The 19,775-nt window shown below is 45.9% G+C and overlaps 1 protein-coding gene across 1 annotated transcript; it reads left to right on the forward strand.

The window, feature by feature from the left end:
• Nucleotides 1-3,162: 3,162 nt before the first annotated feature.
• LOC141571149 (protein SPATA31F1) lies at nt 3,163-12,856 on the forward strand. Its single transcript, XM_074330664.2, has 4 exons — nt 3,163-6,364; nt 6,993-7,038; nt 7,570-7,630; nt 8,602-12,856. The coding sequence occupies exons 1-4, from the start codon at nt 6,221-6,223 to the stop codon at nt 12,431-12,433; spliced, it is 4,083 nt and encodes a 1,360-aa protein (XP_074186765.2). The 5' UTR covers nt 3,163-6,220; the 3' UTR covers nt 12,434-12,856.
• The last annotated feature ends 6,919 nt before the right edge of the window (nt 12,857-19,775 follow it).

The following is a 19,775-nucleotide window of genomic DNA, read 5'->3' on the forward strand; positions in this document are numbered from 1 at the left end:
TGAATCTCCTACTAGTTCCAAAGGAAAGAGCAACCAGGCTTTGTTATTAGTTTGCCTAGACATGGATCACAAGAGGAAGAGAAGGCTGAAGCTTTAAACACTGTCAGCAAACATTTTTTAAAAAAAGTCAGACGATTACATGGTTTTACTTTTTTCATTAGGTATACTGTCCATCTGGAGTTGAATTTTGTATGTAGTTTGAAGTAGAGGTTGCTTCATTTTTTTAAACTTATGCATATCCAAATGACCTACCTGCATTTACTTTAAAAAAGTTTCCTTTCTCCACTGTTCTGTGGTGCCCCATATGTCACAAATCGTATGTATAGCTCTGTTTCTTTAGTCTCTATTCTGTTCCATGGTGTCAGTTTGTCCATTATCGCATTATATAATTACTGTATCTTGATAATGTTTTTTAATTGAGATATAATTGACATATAACACTATATTAGTTTTAGGTGTTAGTTTTTAATAATAAGTTTTGACAGCTGTTAAATGATCCCCTTTATTCTTCTTCTAGACTGTCTTGGCTATTCTTGGTTCTTTTATACTCCTATATGTATTTTAGAATCAGACTGTCAGTTTTCACCAAAAAAAAAAAAAGATTACCACCGATATTTTTTCTGTTGTTTCTTTTTAAAATTAGTTTATTTTCCATTACAGTGACATATAATGTTATGTTAGTTTCAGGTGTACAACATAACCACTGATATTTAGATTCAGATTTCATTGAAACCATCAATCAATTTGGGAGAAAATTGTCTTTATAATATTGAGCCTTCCAATACATGAACAAGGTATAGTTCTCATTTATTTGAATTTCTTTAATTTCTCTGAATAATGTTTTCATAAGTTATACATGGAGATCTTGCACAATTTTTGTTAGACTTATACCTGGTTATTTGGTTATTTTTTATGATTTTCTAAATTGTATCAAGGTGCTCAGTAACTGCTTCCTGATGAGGAGAAGAGTAACTACTTTGCTCCAAAGCAGTAATTTTCAACCTTGATGATTTGTTACTAAATAATATCATGTCAAATCTGTAGATGTTCTACCCAATGAAAAATAAAGATGATTTAAGTTTATCTCCATAATATGCCACTTTTACTCAGAACCATTCAGATATGCTTTGCAGCGCATGATAGAAAGGGGTAGAGTTACAGTGTATATGCTGGAAATTGTGCACTGGAGTATAGCAAACATTTTAATATCATTTGTCAAATGTATCAGGGAAGAAGATAAAGGTGCCCCTAAATTGCACTCTAAAAGTTTGTTCCTATTTATGTTCCAACCAGCAGCATATACAAAAGCCTCTTTCTCACACCTTTCCTAATATATTTTATAATCAAATGTTTTTATTTTTGTCAATCTGAGAGGTGAAAATGGTATCTTGTTTTAATTTAATTTGCATTTTCTTATTATGAGTAAGGTTGATTAGTTTCAAGATGATGAATAAATAGGTTTCTTCTAGAAAAATCATCAAAACAAGAAAAATAAGAATTAAAACTGCATCTTAGATGAAAGTAGGAAACAGTTCTAACCATGAACTATGGTACATGAAAATGAAAAATAGTTGGAAGAAATATAAGTGCTCTGGCTCAGAAAATGTCAAAGCCAGGAAGTTCCAGGTTTCCTTTAGGGATTTATTGGTGCCATCAAAAATGCAAGCATTGTCCATTCTTCCCCATTATCCTTAGGTGCTGATGTTTTATCTTCTGACCTGTTACCTCAGGATCAAAGATGACACTCTAAATGTAAGCATTATGTCCATATTTCTTATTCAAAGACAGGAAACAAGGGGTCATAGGTTGAATGACTACAAGCAAGTTCTCATATTCTGTCTCTTTTATCAGAAAGCAAAGTCTTGAGTGACATCAGAAACATGGCAGCATGAGGGGTCTCCCTTGATTTATCCTCTTGAAGTTACAAGTTAAACAGCTATAATTCAACAAAGGATTCCCTGTGCAACATACAAACAGGTCTGAGAGATCTGATCATCCAAACATCTGAAGATGGCTGAATCAGGGTGAACAGGGAAGGAGGGAAAGAAGAGCAGAGATGGGTACCTAGATGCAGTCCAGAGCTCATTGCCATGAACACAGCTCAGAGGTCACTGCATTCCCAGGAGAGAGGAGGATTCAGGCTGTAGGTTCACTCTCTGTGGCCCTTGCCTGAGTGATCAGCATATAATATGTCTGAACCCAGAGATTGGGGCAGAGACCTTGAAGAAATGACCAAATACAGAAGTGCGACAGCTGTGCTCTAGCAGCCCTCACTGCCAGGCAGAAAACAAAGCCATGGAGTCGGGCCACTTCCCCCAACCTTCCCAGAGCTCCCCTCCCCATACATTGCCACAGCTAGCAGCAGGCCCCAGAAGAAACTGTAGCAGTGAGTGTTGGGGTAAAGAGCAGAATATCTACAGCCCTGAGAACTAGAGAGACAGTTCCTGTGTGGCAGGTACACACTGCAGTTAATCCCAGTGACAAGGGCGGAGATATAGAGGCAAGGCAGCTATGGTCTGGTAGTTGCCATTACTCAGACGAGAACAAAGCCAGAAACACAACAGTGGTCTCCCCCAGCCCACCCTGCCCCCACATTTCACAGCTGATCCTAGTGAAGGCACCTAGGACTACTCAGAGGCAGCACTGGGATGCCGGGGACTCAGAACCTATTGCCCACCTCATTCTTCCATGGGGTTGGTGTCCTGAAAAAAAACAACCTGGTCACAGAGGAGACACCCACCTGCCCATGGAATCTTCTACCATGAGAAGCTGGAACAAGAGGGCAAGAGAAAATAAAGCACTACTGACTGGAAAACAAAATAAAGACCTCTTTGTATCAATATGCTGCAGAATTCATTCCCATACATGTCTAGGAGAACAAATAATCCATCAAATGCCATGAACAACCAAGGTAATAGCAGCTCAGAAAGAAAAATTTAAAATCTCCAGAAAATAAACTTAAAGACATGTAAATGTGAGACTGAAATGAGAGAGAATTCAAGATTGCAGTTCTGAAAAAACTCAACGAGATGCAAGAAAACCCAGATAGGCAGTTTAATGAAGTCAGAAATAAAATCAATGAACAAAATGAATACTTTACCAAAGAGTGAAATTAAAAAAAAAAAAAAAAATTGAATAGAAATTCTGGAGCTGAAGAACTCAATAAAAGAGACGAAGAATGAAAAAGCAAGCTTAGGAAAATAGAGCTAACCAGATGGAGGAAAGAATTAGTGGCATCACAGATAGAAATCTGTAAACCATAAAATTCCTAGAAGAAGACATAGGCAATAAACTCTCATACATTAGCCTTGGTAATATTTTTTTTGATCTATCTCCTCGAGCAAGAGAAACAAAAGAAAAAATAAACAAATTGGATTACATCAAACTAAAAAGTTTTTGCATAGCAAAGAAAACCATCAACAAAACGAAAAGACAGCCTACTGAATAGGAGAAGATATTTGCCAATGATACATCTGATAAGGGGTTAATATCCAAAATTTATAAAGAGTTCATACAACTCAATACCAAAGAAACAAACAATCTAATTAATAAATGGGCAGTGGACCTGAGTAGGCATTTCTCCAAAGAGGACATACAGATGTCCAATAGACATATGAAAAGATGCTCAAAGGAATAATTTTCTTAATATTAAAAAGCACTTATAAATCAATAAGTAAAAGATCAATAATCTGTGGGCAAAGAATAGGGACAGATATTTAACATAAAAGGAAATATATATACAAAAAGGTGATTAGCCTTCCTTAAAACAAATCTGTAAATATACAAGATACAATTTATCACTTCTCAGGTTTGCAAAGTTAAAAAAAAAAATTATAATATTGAATCAACAAGTATGGGAAAAGAGGCATCCTTACAAAGTTTTGGTGAAAGTGCAAATTCATACAATTGGTGGTGCAATTAGGCAATATCAACATTTAAAATACCCATACACTTGCATCCATCAACTCAACTCTTAGGAATTTCATATATACTCATACCTGTGTACAGGGCTTATATATACGAGGTTCATATCAGCATTATTATTCAGAGCAAAAGACTATAAATAAGTAAATATCCATGAATGTGAGATTGAAGATAAATTGTGCTGGAGTTCTATCAAACAAGATTGCATGGCCATTAAAGAAAAATATAAACACAAGATATGTTCATATTATTAAATAAAATAAGAAAGAGGGAAAACAGTATCTTTCCATTTGTGAAGCAAATCTATCAGTTTATTTATGCTTCCTATGCTAAATTAATCCTGAAAGATACATGGGGAAGAAAAAGGGGCGACAAGAGCGAGAAAGAGACATAGTACATACCTTCTTTTGCCTTTTGAATTGTTTAACATGTGTATGTATGCCTACTTTTTAGAAAAACAATTAATTTTGTGATTGAAATCAATTAAATTCACTGGCCCTTCATCAAGAGGCCTCAACTCTGCAGTTCCAGTCTTTCCCTATAAGTCCTCTCCAATTCACTCACCTAAATGTCTACTAAAAATGGATTGCATTTCTTACTGCCAAATGCACTCCACTGCCCATTCTTTAGTGTTCTACATGTTGGTAAGTTTCTCTCGCACCTGGAACATGCTCCTTTGCTCCACAGCTTGTACTTTTAGAACCAACTCCAATGTCACTCTACCCAGGAGCCCTCTTAGACCATCTTCATCTTGACTATGCTTTCTCTTCTCTGAAACTGTATGTTTGTGACCTGGGTCTCACAAATGAGTATATAATTCTATTTGTTCTAGATTGTTGGCTCTTGCTTCGTGTGAATTCGTCTTACCTTGGAAATCCAATAGTAAAGTCTTTTGAGAGCAGAAAGACAACATGATTCAAATGTCTTTGTACCCTTGACACTGCCCAGCTTAAGGATGAACACAGATTGAGGTCTCGTCATACCAGATGGGTGGAAGGAACAAAATAACTTCTTAAGAGATTTTGAACCTGAGGAATTTGGGCTGATAAACCACTATCACCAGAGCAAAACTCTCTCAAGGAAACTCAGAAATCCTGGGATATATATATCTCCACAGGATGTGGAGTACAGCAGAGTGAAGATAGTCAATTGTATCGTAACAGCTATATATGATGTCAGAGGGGTAGTAGACTTGAGGGGGTGTTATCATTTTATGAGGGGTATAAATGTCTAACTAGTATATTGCTTTGTCCAACTGAAACTAATAAAAAATAAATAAACTAGGGTCAAATCTGAAAAAGAAAATTGTCAAGGTACAGGAATGATGGGTCCTGGGGGTGATTGGAAAAAAAATGTCCTGCCTGAAAGTTAACCAAAATCAGGTAAAATTTTTTTAAAAAGCCACAGGTAAACAGACTATATCCAATCCAGAGAAGATATGTAGGTCCACAAGCAGCAATTAGTTTGTGACACTTGTTTTGAAGTGGATACTTGTCTCTGTAGGAGGTCATCTCCCTGAGCAAGCAGAGTGCTGTCACATGGGTAGAGGCAGCTCTATAACAACTCTAGATAGTGCTACAGAAATGAGCCAAATTCATGTGCCTCCATGAAAGACAGTATTTAAAATCTCTTCCCACCACATACAATGGAGACTTCACTTTCTCCACACGGTTAAATTTAAAGAAACTACTACCTTGACCTTTCCCTGCCACATTAGCCACAGTCTTCTTCATGCACCTCTAATTTTCCATCACACACTGCCTATAATACCAAAGCTCTCCAATTCCAAGCCTAATCAGACTTTGCCCTCCCTAAGCTTGTGTGTGCTTTTCAGACACATTTCCACTACAGGTGGGGGACTTGGTGAATGAATATTCCTGTCCCTTTTGCTCAAGAGGTGCCCTGTGTCCTAAACACTCAGTTTTCTGGGGATGGGTGAACAGACAGTTGTGAAGGAGAGAGCCAAGCCACTAGGCTGGTGTGGACAGTGAAGACAAAGTGGGAGCATAGACACTGCCTGTGAGCAGGCAACTTCAGTCTCTGGCTCTGTCACCCTGTGGACACCCAGCTACCCTCACCTACAGACTGAATCACCACATAAGCCTCCTAAGACAAAGTCTTTGACACGAGACCAGCCTTGGGAAACGGAAGGGCTTTGTGATGCAATCTGATGGCCTGGTTCCATCCTCTGTGAGACAGAGATGACAATGCGTAGTACTGGGTGTCATTAGGCAGCAGGATCCGGAATGTCTAGATATGGGGTGGCTGGTCTCCTCATGCTAATGAGGTTTAGACCATGTTGAGCCCTACCTTTGTTCTGTGGAATGCTGAATGTTTCTTATATACATATGGCACCATCTTTATTATTATTCTAATTATCTGGGAAGTGAAAAGGAATTACCATGGATTAAGGTTGGAACCTAAAAGAATCTGCTGCCAGGTAGGGAAACATTAACACCATGATTGAACTAATTAAGCCTCAGATCAAAAGGTTTTAAGACCTCAGAGTCTCTCCTTTTACCCTCCCTGTCACTTTTATTACTATACATTCAGCTACTCTAATGTGATACTTGTCTTCTCAGAGCCTATAAATAATGCCTTATCAGGCCATCTCTGAAACGTATTCTAATTGAAAAATCAATAGTGTCTTTATCTACCTTGTGTTGAAACCTAGATGAAAGGGAATATACCTCACTGGATCTCAGAACATATGGGAGATTCTTCTGGTTGGTGAACTTAGTAACCAAAAGTCCTTGGGCTCTTAGAACTAATCACCATTTAATCTATTCCACTATCCCTCCAGTGTCATGCTAAGTGCCCTAAAGAACTTGTCCTAGGAAAGGGGACAGGAGGAATGGAATACAGAGAGTCTTAAAGTAAGTCAGAAATAAATATAAAAATGAAAAGTTTAGGTGAAACCAGTGGAGTAAAGAAAGGAAATGTAAGTGAGCGTATAAAATACAAACATATATAGAAAGAAATTTGGAATGTATATTACCTTTGTCTCATTTCAACATGAAAAAGAATATGGTGCCACAGCTTCACACTGTAACTTTTATGTCTTTAAGCGTCACCGAAAAGTCAAGCAAAGATGTAGAGATGCAGCATCAAGAGGTAAAGTCCCACTCTCCTCTCTGGCTCTCCTCCACTGTGGGCGAGGTTCCCATACAACCTGTTCCCACTTTGACCCCTGGTGCCAGGAGCCAGGTGCTCTAAACACTGAAGGCTCCAATTCCCCAAGTTGACAAATTCTCCCAGAAGACTTTCTTGGGTGGGAAATCAGAACCTGGAAATGTTCCAAAATTCTCCACCTTGCCCCAGAGAATGAAGAATGAGGAAGAAGGGCAGAAGTCCTTCATTGTGTCATTTACTAGTTTTATGACCCTGGAGAAGTCACTTCATCTCTCAGTCTTGTTATCCATAAAATGGCATCTCAAGAGCCTGCCTCACTCACAGCGTGGTTGTGAAGATGTAATGAGATGAGAGCAGGGACAACACATCGTAACTGGTACAGTTGTACGCAGACGTGCCTTAGAGCACTGACTGCTGGGTTTTCAGTCTCCTCTCATTCAAAGGCCTTCAGCTGCCTATAGGATATCCCTGAATCCTCTCCTGTTCCATATAACACTGTCTCCGGTTTCTCAGCTAGGAGACTTTCCTGGAAAGAAGCTGAGAAGCCCTCGGAACTGCTCTCTGTCATGAAAAGGTGACCTCTTGCTCTGTATAGTCTTCCAGCTCCCAGCTTGGCCTGCGATGATTTCTCTGCTTGGCCTGGGGCAAGGATGAGGAGAGGGATGGTGGCAGTGAGGGGACCAGCCCCAATGGAGGCTGGAGCACTTATTGGGAGGGTTACCAGGGCAGAGGGGCATTAGTCATCTCAGAAGTGGGGAGGCTCCCGGTTCTGCTCTGGGCCACGCTCATGGTGCTCCAGGAATTCAGGATTTGAATTAGCGTATAATTCATTACGCCTCTCCTTGGGTTTGCACTCAGCCACAAGACAACTGATCCAGTCAACAGAATGGGTAGATAAGTCACCATCGTCATGTTCTCTTTAGAGCTACACCCTTTCGAGGGCAGACCCGGAACACTGCTTATATTACCTCCTCTGGCTTGTCTTCAGATCCTGGGACAGCCCTCACCCAGGACCTTACCATCTCATCCTCTTCTTAAAACCTCTAGAGAACGAGGTTCTCTTCCAAGAGATTTTGTGTACACTTCATAGTCCCCAGAAAGCAGAGTTCCCACCAGGACCTCATTTTGCACAGTTTGAAATACTACCAGGCTGTGGCTTTTTTAGCCCCAAATGAGACTGGCTCCAGGTTCCACCTGGTGATGCCCCATCAGCTAACCATTGGCTTCGCCATCCCTTGACCCATCTTCTGGTTCAGCTTCTCAACACAAGTCAACCTAGAACTAACCCCACCTCCCAGTCCCTCGTGGCCCTGTGCTCCCATGGCTTGCAGGAGACCTTGCCCAACAAGCTCGACCCTCAGCGCAGCACACCGTAACTTGCCACCTGGCATTTCCTTAGGAAGAAAGGCAGACGAGTAAACACCCAGGGGGTACACACCCCAGGGTTTAGCAGGACTAGAGAGAGCAGGGCTAATCTCCAGGCTACACATTTCCAAAGAGGCACATGTACTCCATCATTCACAGTTGCCATGTTTCCCTTCGCAGCCAGAGCTGGCTTCCTCAGGAGGGAAGTGTGCGGAGGCTCCTGTGCGCAGACCCCAGCTGCCAAACCTGCAATGCCACGGCTCTGGAGATCCAGCAGTTGCTGGCGGGTGAGAACACCCCGATCTCTCCCCGTTCACGAGGGCCATTGCCAGTTTCTCTGTCTTTTGAGCAGACTCTGGAGCACGATTCCACACACTCACAACAGCCTTCACTTCCATCTGCTACTCCCACAAAGTCACAACAAACGGCTCAGAAATGCATAATCCGGTCAGCTGCCCAGTCAGCCAGTTCAGTCAGCATCCGAGATGGCTGGGCTGAACAGCACCAGCTAGGACAGGCATTTCAAGGGCCAGAGATGCCCGGGGACCGAGAGATAATGTCTTCTTCGCGGCTTGAGGGACCTAGGATTCCAGTGAACCAGCAGGAGGTGATGCAGCACAGCCTCAACCTCGTCTACGGGAACCAAGGTCAGCAGCCTTTGCATTCCCAGGTGTCTCTGCTGCCCCTGAACCGAGAAATCGCTACCCAGACACATCCGATGGCCTTGTCTATTGGCACTGTCCTGCCTGCCCACCTGCCCTTCCTTGGTCCTGAAGTTCTGAGACTTCTTGAGGTACACGTGAAAAAATGGATGCATTTCCAGAGGTGGGGGCTGCCCAGACGTGTGGAGGAGTCCTTGAGGCAGCTTATGCCAAACCCACCGTTGGTTTACCAACCCGTAAATAACCAACCAGTTTCTTTCATCCTGAATGATACTTCTGCGTTCTCTGTAGAGACATTTGGGACCATTTCCTACCAGACTTGGGGTTCGTGTGTGGCTGGCCAGGCTACGCAGATATTCTGGGTTTCTGAATGGTCCCTTATAGACCCAAAACAAACATGCCACTACCAGCAAAACCCAAATCATGTGTCTCTAGCCTTGCCCTCGCCAGCCCTTCAAGAATGTAGTGGCCTCTGTCCACTTCCTGGGCAGCAGCAGGCTAATGACTCAGTGGGCCGTTTGCAGCAGAAGTACAGCCAGCTGTTCTGTGGCCTCCCTTCTCTGCACAGTGAGTCCCTGGTTGACACCTTCTTGGGCTCTCAAGGCCTCTCGACGAACGGGAGCTTGTGCAAGCTGCCCTTGAAGGACGCTTTTCTCTCCAAGGAGCTCTCCTTCCTTCCTCGGCTGCCTAAAACTCCACCTCAGTCAACCCCACCCTCTTCTCCATCGTCCCCGAATTGGGTCACTCCGTCAGGACACCAACAAGGTCAGACCAATGTCCCATTTCTGAGTCCGGCAGAGTGTGAAGCCTTGGAGTGGCACCTGATGCAGAGGCAGCTCCAGCTTCAGTGGGGTTTGCCAGCTGTTTTCCAGAGACCTCAGCACAGCCAGAGCCCCGTGCAGTGTAAGTCTTGTGACAAAGCCCAGTCTCCTGAGACTGTGAAAACTTTCTGGCCGGGAAAGCCCATCTCTGACCTCACAAAGAAACTCCTCTTTCCGGAGCATGACCGGAGGCCGCTGGAATTCCACCTCCAGAGGCAGTTGATTCACCACCGCTGGGGCCTGCCCCAGAAGATCCAGCAGTCCTTCCAGTTGCTCCTGTGCCCTGCTCACCAGCAGACTCTGTCCTGGAGCAGTGCCGCCCTAGCCAACGTGAGTGTTCCCCAGCCCTCAGCCCTAGAAGCCACTGGTGCTGGTGACCCTTTGTCACCCCTTGAGCACCCAGTGTCTGTCCCCAGGCCCCCCTTGTTAGACCAGGCCAAGGCAATACTACAGAGCCACATCACCTCCAAATGTGGGCAGATCCACGAGGACAAAATCCCTGTCCATGTTTATAGGTCTCGGGAGTGCATCATTCCTGGGGGTCTAGAAGTGGCTCCTTTCACCTGCATCCCAGAAAGCAAGCCCCCGGAGCGACAGGCAGCAACTGACCCTGACCTACAACAGAAAGTTATGTCCTGGATGCCAACAGCCCTTGATCAGCAGCAACAGGCCTCCCCAGATGCTGTCATTGAACATCCTAAGCTGCCTCGAGTCCTGGCCAAGACAGCCGTTGAAAAACTGGAGACGACTCTGCAGCACAAGTATCTGGCCTTCTTGTCGGGGCTGCCTGCTCTTTATTACGTGGCCCTCTCCAAGGCTATGGCCCCGGAAATCACGACCAAAGCACTCATCACAGAGGAGGTGCCGGAGCCTGTCGATAGCCTAGCAGAACCTCTGCCTCAGACGGTCTCGTGTGAAGAGCAGTGCCTAAGCCCTGAGCCACGCTTTCAGGATGCCAGCGAGACTTGTGCAGACATTGCAGATGAGTTTCAGGCTGAAGTGCAGGTGGAGGGAATGATCGAGACGGAGCCTCTAGAAAGCCAGACACAGCCCTCCTGCCCCTACTCACTCAAGAAACCCATCTTGGCAAAACTCAATTTCCACCTGAGAAAGAAGACTCTAGAGATGCAATGGGGGATACCCATAAAGGCACGGGAGTCCAGGGAACACGCTGTAGCCATCGCAGAGAACACATCCACTCAGGAGTCTCTTGGGGGTCTAAACAACCAAGGAAAAGCATTGTGCCAGGAACTCCCCAGCCCACCAGGCATCCCTCATGCCCCAGGTCCACAGTGGCTCCACTTTAAAGAACAGCTGGCCTTTGAGTCAAAGGCAGCACATCAGACCCAGAAGCAACCTAGTCCCGGGGCAGCACCTCATGTCTCTACCCATTCGTCCTCCCCGATCTCACAACCCCACGCGGACATCACAGCGGCCCAGGTGCTCTGTGTTCAGCTGGAGGTCGGTGTGAACAACCCCAGCAGGGAGGAGTCCTGGACCCCTGCGCCCCAGAGCCCTGGCAAGAGCAAGGACTCAGCCCAAGACCCCACACTGGCAGAGAAGAGACAGGACCCAGGGAAACTCAAATCAGCAGGGGGCCGCGGGGAAGGAGATGCAGGGTTTGCACTCTCAACTAGGGAGAAAAGCCATCCTGCTAAAGCCCGGAGGCCAGAAGGGATGCTTCTGAGCAGGACACCCCATGGCCCCCGGCGACGAAAACATAGCTTTCACCGTGATGCTCCCTTTCAACACATTCCCCTGATTTGCTCTCAGCCTAAGCTCCCACAGCAACGTCCAGGAGTCCCTGGGATGCAAAAATCGAAGAAGAGTGACTTGCAAAACAGTCAAACCAGAATTAATGTCACCCTCAAATCAGCAGGGATTCGTCAGAATGCCCAGCCTGGAGGCCCCCAGGCGTCACAGGGCCAGTCTTTCCTGGGCCAACTCATCCAGCATAAGCCACTGCAGGGCCAAACTAGGCAAGGTCAAGTTTGGCAGGGGCAGGCGATGCCAGCGCATACTCACAAGAGACCCAGCCTTCCAGAATCGGGCTTGAGAAATAAGGTGAAATCCTTTCTGCACTGTGTTAACCTTAAGACAAAAGGCAAAGGGTACAAGGAATCCATGTTCTCGACAGCTGAGCAAGTGGCCAACGCCAGGAAAGAAAATATAGAAAAGAGGCTGACTCCAGCCAAAAGTCCCATGGGGCGAGCTAAGACACAGAAGACAAGAGGGGACCCCAAGGCCCAATCTCCCCCCACTGAGAAGCAGGTGGGCCTAGCCTTGGATGGCCCCCATTTCCCAGACAGTAAGCTCTGGCGCCGCTCCCTCTCCCATCAGCTGCACTCTGCCTCCGTCCTGGGCCACCCTCGCCAGTGCCCTCAGCACTGTTCTCAACTGACCTGTGCCACCAACCATAGAGCCCACCCTAACTCTCAACTCTCACCTCAGCGGGAAGCACTGGTCTGCTCAAGAAGCCCCAGCACAATCAACAGACTTTGTAGGCTCCCCAGCGTCTGCGTCCCTTGAACAGGACCGCTACTGTCGTTGTCATTCATGTGCAGGTGGGTCAGAATGCCACCCAAAATATAGTCTATATCTCTATGCAGAGTCGTCTGTCTGCTCCTTCTCTCCGCAGAGGTGTTTTGAGGGATGCTAAAATGTCCTTCCTATCTAGGGAAGGAGCTTTAACACACACTGAAGCTGGCTCAGCATTGCACACAGCGCCTCCCTGGACAGTGAATTAAGGGACTTGAGCAGAGCAGGAAGGCCTTTGTCTAAGGTGCATTGAAGGTAAAGGTCAGACTTGAATTCTGTCATGGCTTCCCACGGTATCCTTGGGCCCAGAGCAGTAATGTGGACATGAGATAGGCCTGACAAGAAGGAGTGGCCAGGGATCCCACAGGCAAAATTCATTGATGACTTCTGTCCATCGCCACATCTGGAGGGGAGCCATTTAGAGGAGTGCCACAGTGCTCCATCCTCGAGGAGGTACTCTGTGTTTATCAAAAGCACATAGCTAATGTGACAGAATGGCAACAGCAAATGGCAGAATCTCCCCCTCTCCGCTCCCTGTTGCTTATTGGTTAGATCTTTCTGGAAAACTTATCTGGGAGGCTGCTATAGCTCTCTTGCCTATGTCCTATCCTCCCTCCACTGCCTATCAGCTGCATGGAATGAGTGAGTCCTGGAACAAGGATCACAGTAGGACATGGAGAGGGATTTGTCTCCCACCTCCAAGTGCAGACAGAGAGGGGGGCATGTAGATGGAGGGCTGAGTATTTGAGACAGAAATTGATATGTTCCTGACCAGGGCATGTAAGGGAACAAAGTCAATTTGATTTGCACTCAAAAGAACCTAGAGCCAGGAAGCCAACCCAACATCCAAGTTCTTTTAGGGAATGTTTGTGAATAAACTCTGAAATTAGGTCTTTTACCCATGTTTTCATGAAAAGCAGTGAGTTGAGCCTTGTTGTCCAAAGGCAATGCAAATTAATTCAAAATCTGAACACTCAGATTCCTTCCCTCCAAACTGTTTGTCAGTGTCAGGGAATGGCATAGGTATTAAGCCATGCTTTTGTTCAGCCCAAACATGTCAGTCACTAGGTTCTCATCTTGACATCTCAACTCTGGTCCTTTCCTCTATTTTTCACTATCTCTGCTTGTATTCAGTTTCTCATTCATTCTTGCCTGATTAATTATAATAGTGTCTCATGTCCCCAGGGCTTAGAACAATGGCTGGCCAATGGTAGTACCTTAATAGTACTTGTAGTCTGGGCTGAGGAGTCAGACAAATCACTGCACTAGCCTGATAAGCTCTATGAAACGGGATCCTGCCCCAGAAGGAAGTACTCCGCTGATGAGGACCCCAGAAGGATCACAATAAAAATGACCTTGAGGAAGATCTTACATTCAACAATTAAAATACTTGAGTACTTACTATATGCAAGGCATTATAGTAAACATAACCATGGACGTGACACAGGACTTGCGCAGTGGAGCTCATGATCTCATGAGATGGACAGTGTCACATGGCCCAAGTTGTCTAATCAACATGTATACTTGGATATCCAATATTCGTCTCAAAATAGAAAACTGAACTCCTGATTCCCCACCCACCACTATCACCCAATCACACATCCAAAACATGCTCCAGTATTCACCATATCAGTTAATGAAAACACCATCTTTCCACTTCATTAGGACAAAACACTGGTATCACCCCTTGACTTTTTTCCCCTAACAGTCCACATGCAATCCATCAGTAAATCCAGTTGTCTCTACCATCAAAATGAATTCATGACATGACCACTTCTCACTCCTGCTGCTATGATTATTGCAGTAGCATAATAACTAATCTCCCAGCTTCTTCCTGAGATCGTACCTCCAACAGTCTATTGCCTTTTTTGTTTGTTTGTTTGTTTAGTTTCTGGTGTACAAAACAATGTAATAGACATTTATCATTTATATCCTTCACACAGTGATAACCCCCTCCCCCCATCTACTGCCCCTCTGACATTGCACACAGCCATTATCTTTCCACTGTCTCTATTCCTAATGCTGTACTCCGCTTCTTATAAAAAACATATATATATATAGATATATAATTATATAATATATATATATGTGTGTGTGTGTGTGTGTGTGTATATATAAAATTATACCAACAGTCTATTCTCAACACAGAAACCTGATGGTCCCCAAGGAGGGTCCTGGCTATAGATGATTGACTGATAGATGGTAGGTAGGTAGATGGATGGATGGAAAATCATGAGACTACATAAGATCACAAGGGAGTGAATGTAAATGAAGGAGATCTAAAGACGAGGCTCTGGGACACTCCAACATTAAGAAAGTGGGGTGAGGTGGGGGAATGTAGGAACAATAAGGAGAAACTGAGTAGTAGCAGACAGTGAGATGGGAGGAAAATCAGAAGAGTGTATTATACTGGAAGCCAAGAAAGAAAAACATTGCGAGGAGAAAGTGAGCACTTGCATGAAAAGGTGCTAATCAGCCAAGTAATATAAGGACTTGGAGTTGATTATTAGATCTAGCAAGATAGAGATCATTCATGACCTTGAGAAGAACAGACTCAGGTGAGTATGGAGGTGAAGGCATGAGTGGAGTAGATTCGAGAGAGAAGGGAAGAGCAATTGGTGATAAAAAGTATAATCAACTAATCAAGGAGTTTTGTTCCACACAAATGCAGAAAAATGAGGAAACAGCACCAAGGATTTTTGAAAGATAGGTGAGCTATAGCATGTTGGATGTGGATGGAAAACACACAGCCCAGAGGAATAAATCGATGATGCAGTAGAGCAAAGGGAGAACTGCTGCAGCAACGTCGTGGTGCAGAAATAACAGATTAGGAGTGAGTCCCTAAGGCAAGTGGTTGGCCTCAGGTTAAAGCACTGACATTTCGCTGGAGGAATTAGAAGGTGGCATTAGTGAAGGAGGACTTTGTCTATCAAGAAAAGAAAGGTTTCCCCACAATTAAAAGAGACGGGGAAAAGACCTAGAGACATGAATGAGCAGCTGGGAGAGGACAAAGGCAACGGCGGGAGAGGCAATACAGAGCCAAGGCCAGTGGTGGAGAGGAATTTTGGAAGTTATCATAGCAAGTTTTGCTTTGCTTTGCTTTGCTTTGTTTTGCTTTGCTTTGGGGCCTAAAAAGTTGGTAGCAGTTTGTGAGCCCAGGTGATGGGGCCAAGTATTTGAGTTGGTGATCATATGTGTGAAGCAGATGCTCTTGGAACACAGTAGGAAAGAGAGCAGAGAAAGCTCTAGATGCACAGAGGATGAGGAAGAAGATGGGGATTAAAACAGACAAAGAGAGCAGATGTGCCATCCTAGTCTTCAGCCAGAGACCAAGGGTGCTTGGAAGTGGGAGGAGAGATCTGGGAAGCAGACAGACAAAAGGCTGCCCTGAGGATGCGATGGACCTCTGTTTTGGACCCCTCATATCTCTCAGAAGGTGGCACCTCTGCATTCCCACCTTCTGACCTACAGCACAGGAGCCAAGAGCTGGAGGAAGCACGGGAAGTGCTGATGCTTCTTTATGATGTGCCACGGGGGACAGTGGGATGTCCCTGCCGCACTGACTCCTAAGGAAATCCAGGATGACGCAACATCCCATCAAACCAGGAGGAGATGGTGGCAGGACTCTCTTCTTCTCATAGGACCCCACACTTAGCACAGTGCGTCCACTGCCAGCAGGACGGGAAGAAGCAAGAATGTGTCCCTCTGAATGGTGACTCCGTGTCTAAGGGATGAAGGCCCAGCCCTACCATGGACTCCAGGGTGACGAGACTCACGGCTCAAGCCTGCTGAGCCAACACCTTCCAGGTGTTTTCCTAAAACATCCACAAAGATCATAGAAGGTCTTGTGACAGGCACATCCTCCCTGCCTGGTGGGAATCGGGCAGAGAGCCAAGGAGATGACATTGGAGGCTCAGAATGAAGGGTATGACCCAGAAAGGTCCCAGCAGCATCAGGTGTGAGGCAGAGGTTACTGTGCACACATCCTGGCCTACATGGAGTAGGCCTTCCCATAGTCCTCCACAGGCCCCTGTCTGCCCCAGAGTAGCATGAGTGCACAGTGCTGACCAAAGTCCAGTAACAAAGGGTTGGGACAGAGACATGAGCTAGAACCAAGACCTTCAGGATTCTTAATTCTCAGCAAACTCAAGAGCTGAGAGAAGACAGGGTCAGACCCTAGGACTACACGCAGTTTGTTGTTGAGTGATGAAGCCTTGCTCATCCCATCCCATAATCCTACACACCCCTAGGCCAAGAGAGGTGAAATCAGAATTAAAAACCTCAAGGAGGGCACAAACTCAAGAACGGCTACTCCATATTGGTGGTAGGTGTCAGGAATATTTGAATGCTTGCTTGGGCACATTGGAGTTTCAACTCCGGGCTTCTGAAGTACCGTCAGGTCATGGTGAATGGCTCTGACCTTCTGAAGCCTTCCCGTGATGTCTGCAGAGGGCACTACAGGATTTCTTAGAGGGAATCCTACAGTAGAGGAGAGTGGTTTCTCCACAAATCATTTTTCCCCTTACACACTAAGTCCTAGAGGATAGGGACCATGGCTGCTTCATTTTTCTACCTTCTCGCCACAGCCCACGCAGTGAGGGCAAGGAACACAGGATGAGAACAGAAATAAGCCCTATGGAGACACTGACTCCTACACCATGTGAGAGGGGGCTGGGCCTCTGCTCTTTACCAGCCATCCAAAGCCTAGTGCTCCCCCGGGGCTCATGGACCCGTGGCATAGGCCAAGGCTGTCACAGAATTAAGGACAAAATTAAGAATTAAGGGCAGGCACAGGAAAGAAGGAAGGACAACCTTGAGTTCAGGTGGGGCTATGAGAAATGAGCACAGCGCGGGCACGTAAGACGTTGGGAGACACAGAGGACCAGATCCTTACCAGGTCTGGCTGGGCTTGCAGAGGACGGCCCATTCTCATCCCCAGAGACAGTGAGGCCAGGACCCTGAATACTTGGTCTGGATGAGAGCATGGGGATGCAATGGGGGGCCTGGGAAGGGGCCAGAGGCAAATCTGTTTCCAGAAGGAGGGTGGGTGCTGCCAACTGACCCCTTTTCCCGCGTTGTCCTTCTGCACTGTAATTTTTCTGGATCTATGGCTAGGCATGGGGGCTTTCCAAAGTGTATCAGTCCCAAGGTCAAGCCTGCTACTCAGGCCATAGGGGCAGGACCCTGGGCAGGCACCCAGACCCACGGGAATCCAAACGGTGGAAAAAGAAGGGTAGCAGTGAATAGTACTAGCAGCTGGAGTGCATCAGGGGAGATGGGCAGGATAAAGTGAGAAGCCGGGCAGAATCTCACACACAGTCAAAGACAATGGACACAGACAGACAGCCACACACATATGTAAACACAAAGACACAAGTTCAACAATGCCACTCAGAAACTAATTCAGAGTACCGAGAGACATGTCCAGGAAACACACCTTCGTAGACTCATGAACACCCTGGGTCAGAGCAGACACAGGCTTGCACACGTGCAGACACAAAGACAGGCTTGCACACATGCAAACAGACGCAGTTCATCTTGCAGACCCACAAACACAAAGGAAGTCCAAATCCACCCTTCAAAGCCGCTCTCTTCCGTCCTTCAAAGCTTTGTAGGCTCCTCAGACCTGGCCTGTTTATCTTTCCTCTAAACTCTGGTTTGTCATTTCTGTCCTTTTGCTTGTTCTTTAATAAGGACAGTTTTAGATTTCACAGGCAAACCCCTGGTCTCAACAACCTGGCTGTGTGCTTTTAAAGAAATGTCAAGGTCAGCAAGTGAGTCCATTGTCCTCTTCAGCAGCCCCATCTTTCACCTACACATCCACCCATATCCCCATGAGTGTCTCAAGTTTACTGCAGAGTCCTGACCTCCATCTTCTCTGATGCAGCAGACACAGACTCTAAGGGAGGAGTAAACCGGACAGATACACCCTGTCAAGGTAATATTGGTGAGTGTTACCCCTCAAATTTTTACATGGCCTTATGCTTACCATGACCTACCTCCAACTGTAACCCCTACATTAATGCTAACCTAAGCATAGTCCTAACTCTATTCCTAATCCTAGGTAGCTACACATTGAGTAATGTCTGCAACTACACTAGACACACAAATATCACACACACGGGAACTCAGTAGATCCTTCAGGAACAGCTGCACTGGAGGGCTCAGCGCTCAGCTGGGAACCCATGAGCACCAAGGCACCCAGGCCCTTTGACCCTGGTTTGCCTGCAGGGGCTCAGGCCACCCCAAGCCCTGTTCTCAGAATAGTCCAGCCTCTGAGCTGAAATTCCTGCCATACCCCTCCCCAGCTCCCGCCTGCCACGCTGGCAGCCAAGTTGTTGAGACGAGAGATCTGTTGCCCTGGAACATTTCACCAGGCAGGAGGAAATGGGCCTGGGGCCTGGGGCTGAAGGAAATGTAGCCCCTTCCCAATGTGAGGATTGCCAGACTCTTGCAACACCACACCTAGGACCTCTCCCCCAAAGCCTGACCCAGGTGTCCGTCCTAAGGAGTTAGCGGTCCTTCTGACACTGGGGGTGAGTAGGAGTGAATTAGCATACCTCCGCTCCCCATCTCCAGCGTCTCAATCTGGTGATAGGGTGTGTTCGTTCTGAATTCATCAGCAGGGGTAAAGCTGGAGTCAGCCATTTGTACCTCCCTCACCTCTTACCCCTCACCCCTCACCTCTCACCCCAGGCACCAGGATTTTGGTGCTGCACTCCTCTGCACCTCAGCCACCCCAGATATTGTCAAACACTATCTAGGCTCTCTCAAGAGTTCACCAAGCCAAAACCTTCACTCAAAGGACTGGAAATCTTAGGTGAATGCTCACATCTCAGATGTGTAGCCATCTGAATCTCTGTGTCCCCTTTCCCAGTATTTACATCCAGTCTGGCCTGACGACCAAGGAAGGGGCGTGGTTCAGGGCTGCAAGCTTCAGACCCCCACACCAAGCTTAGATTTCAAGTGGGTCTGTGTGATCAGATGAGCCCAGGACAGCAACTGAGGGCAGAGGAATGGCTGGGTGAGTGACCTGGGTTCCCAAAGAAGGATAACAACTTTCATAATTTCAACCCCTCTTCTAGGAACTGTGTCTACACCTGGGCTCCACTGCCTTCCAGGTTCCCTCAGTGCCCCCCTTGCATACCCCTATCTTTACCACATAGGCCCCGACAGCTCAATGTGTGGCAGGGACTTACTGTTATCTTCCTGCTCAATGATCTCAGGGAGAACTTCAACAAAGAGATAGGAAACATAAAAATGGAGATAGAAAACATAAAAAAGAACCAGTCAGAAAGAATACAATGACTGAAATGAAGAATACATTAGACGG

Source organism: Rhinolophus sinicus, chromosome 16, assembly GCF_057876585.1.
Source record: "Rhinolophus sinicus isolate RSI-liver-muscle chromosome 16, RSI-T2T, whole genome shotgun sequence".
Classification (NCBI taxonomy): domain Eukaryota; kingdom Metazoa; phylum Chordata; class Mammalia; order Chiroptera; family Rhinolophidae; genus Rhinolophus; species Rhinolophus sinicus.

Excerpts from the sequence above, each read along its gene's own strand:
- LOC141571149 (XM_074330664.2), top strand. The coding sequence starts at position 6,221 with ATGTTGAGCCCTACCTTTGTTCTGTGGAATGCTGAATGTTTCTTATAT. Across the intron at positions 7,039-7,569 it reads TAGAGATGCAGCATCAAGAG|CTAGGAGACTTTCCTGGAAA; the intron begins GTAAAGTCCCAC and ends CCGGTTTCTCAG. Across the intron at positions 7,631-8,601 it reads CTGCTCTCTGTCATGAAAAG|CCAGAGCTGGCTTCCTCAGG; the intron begins GTGACCTCTTGC and ends TTCCCTTCGCAG.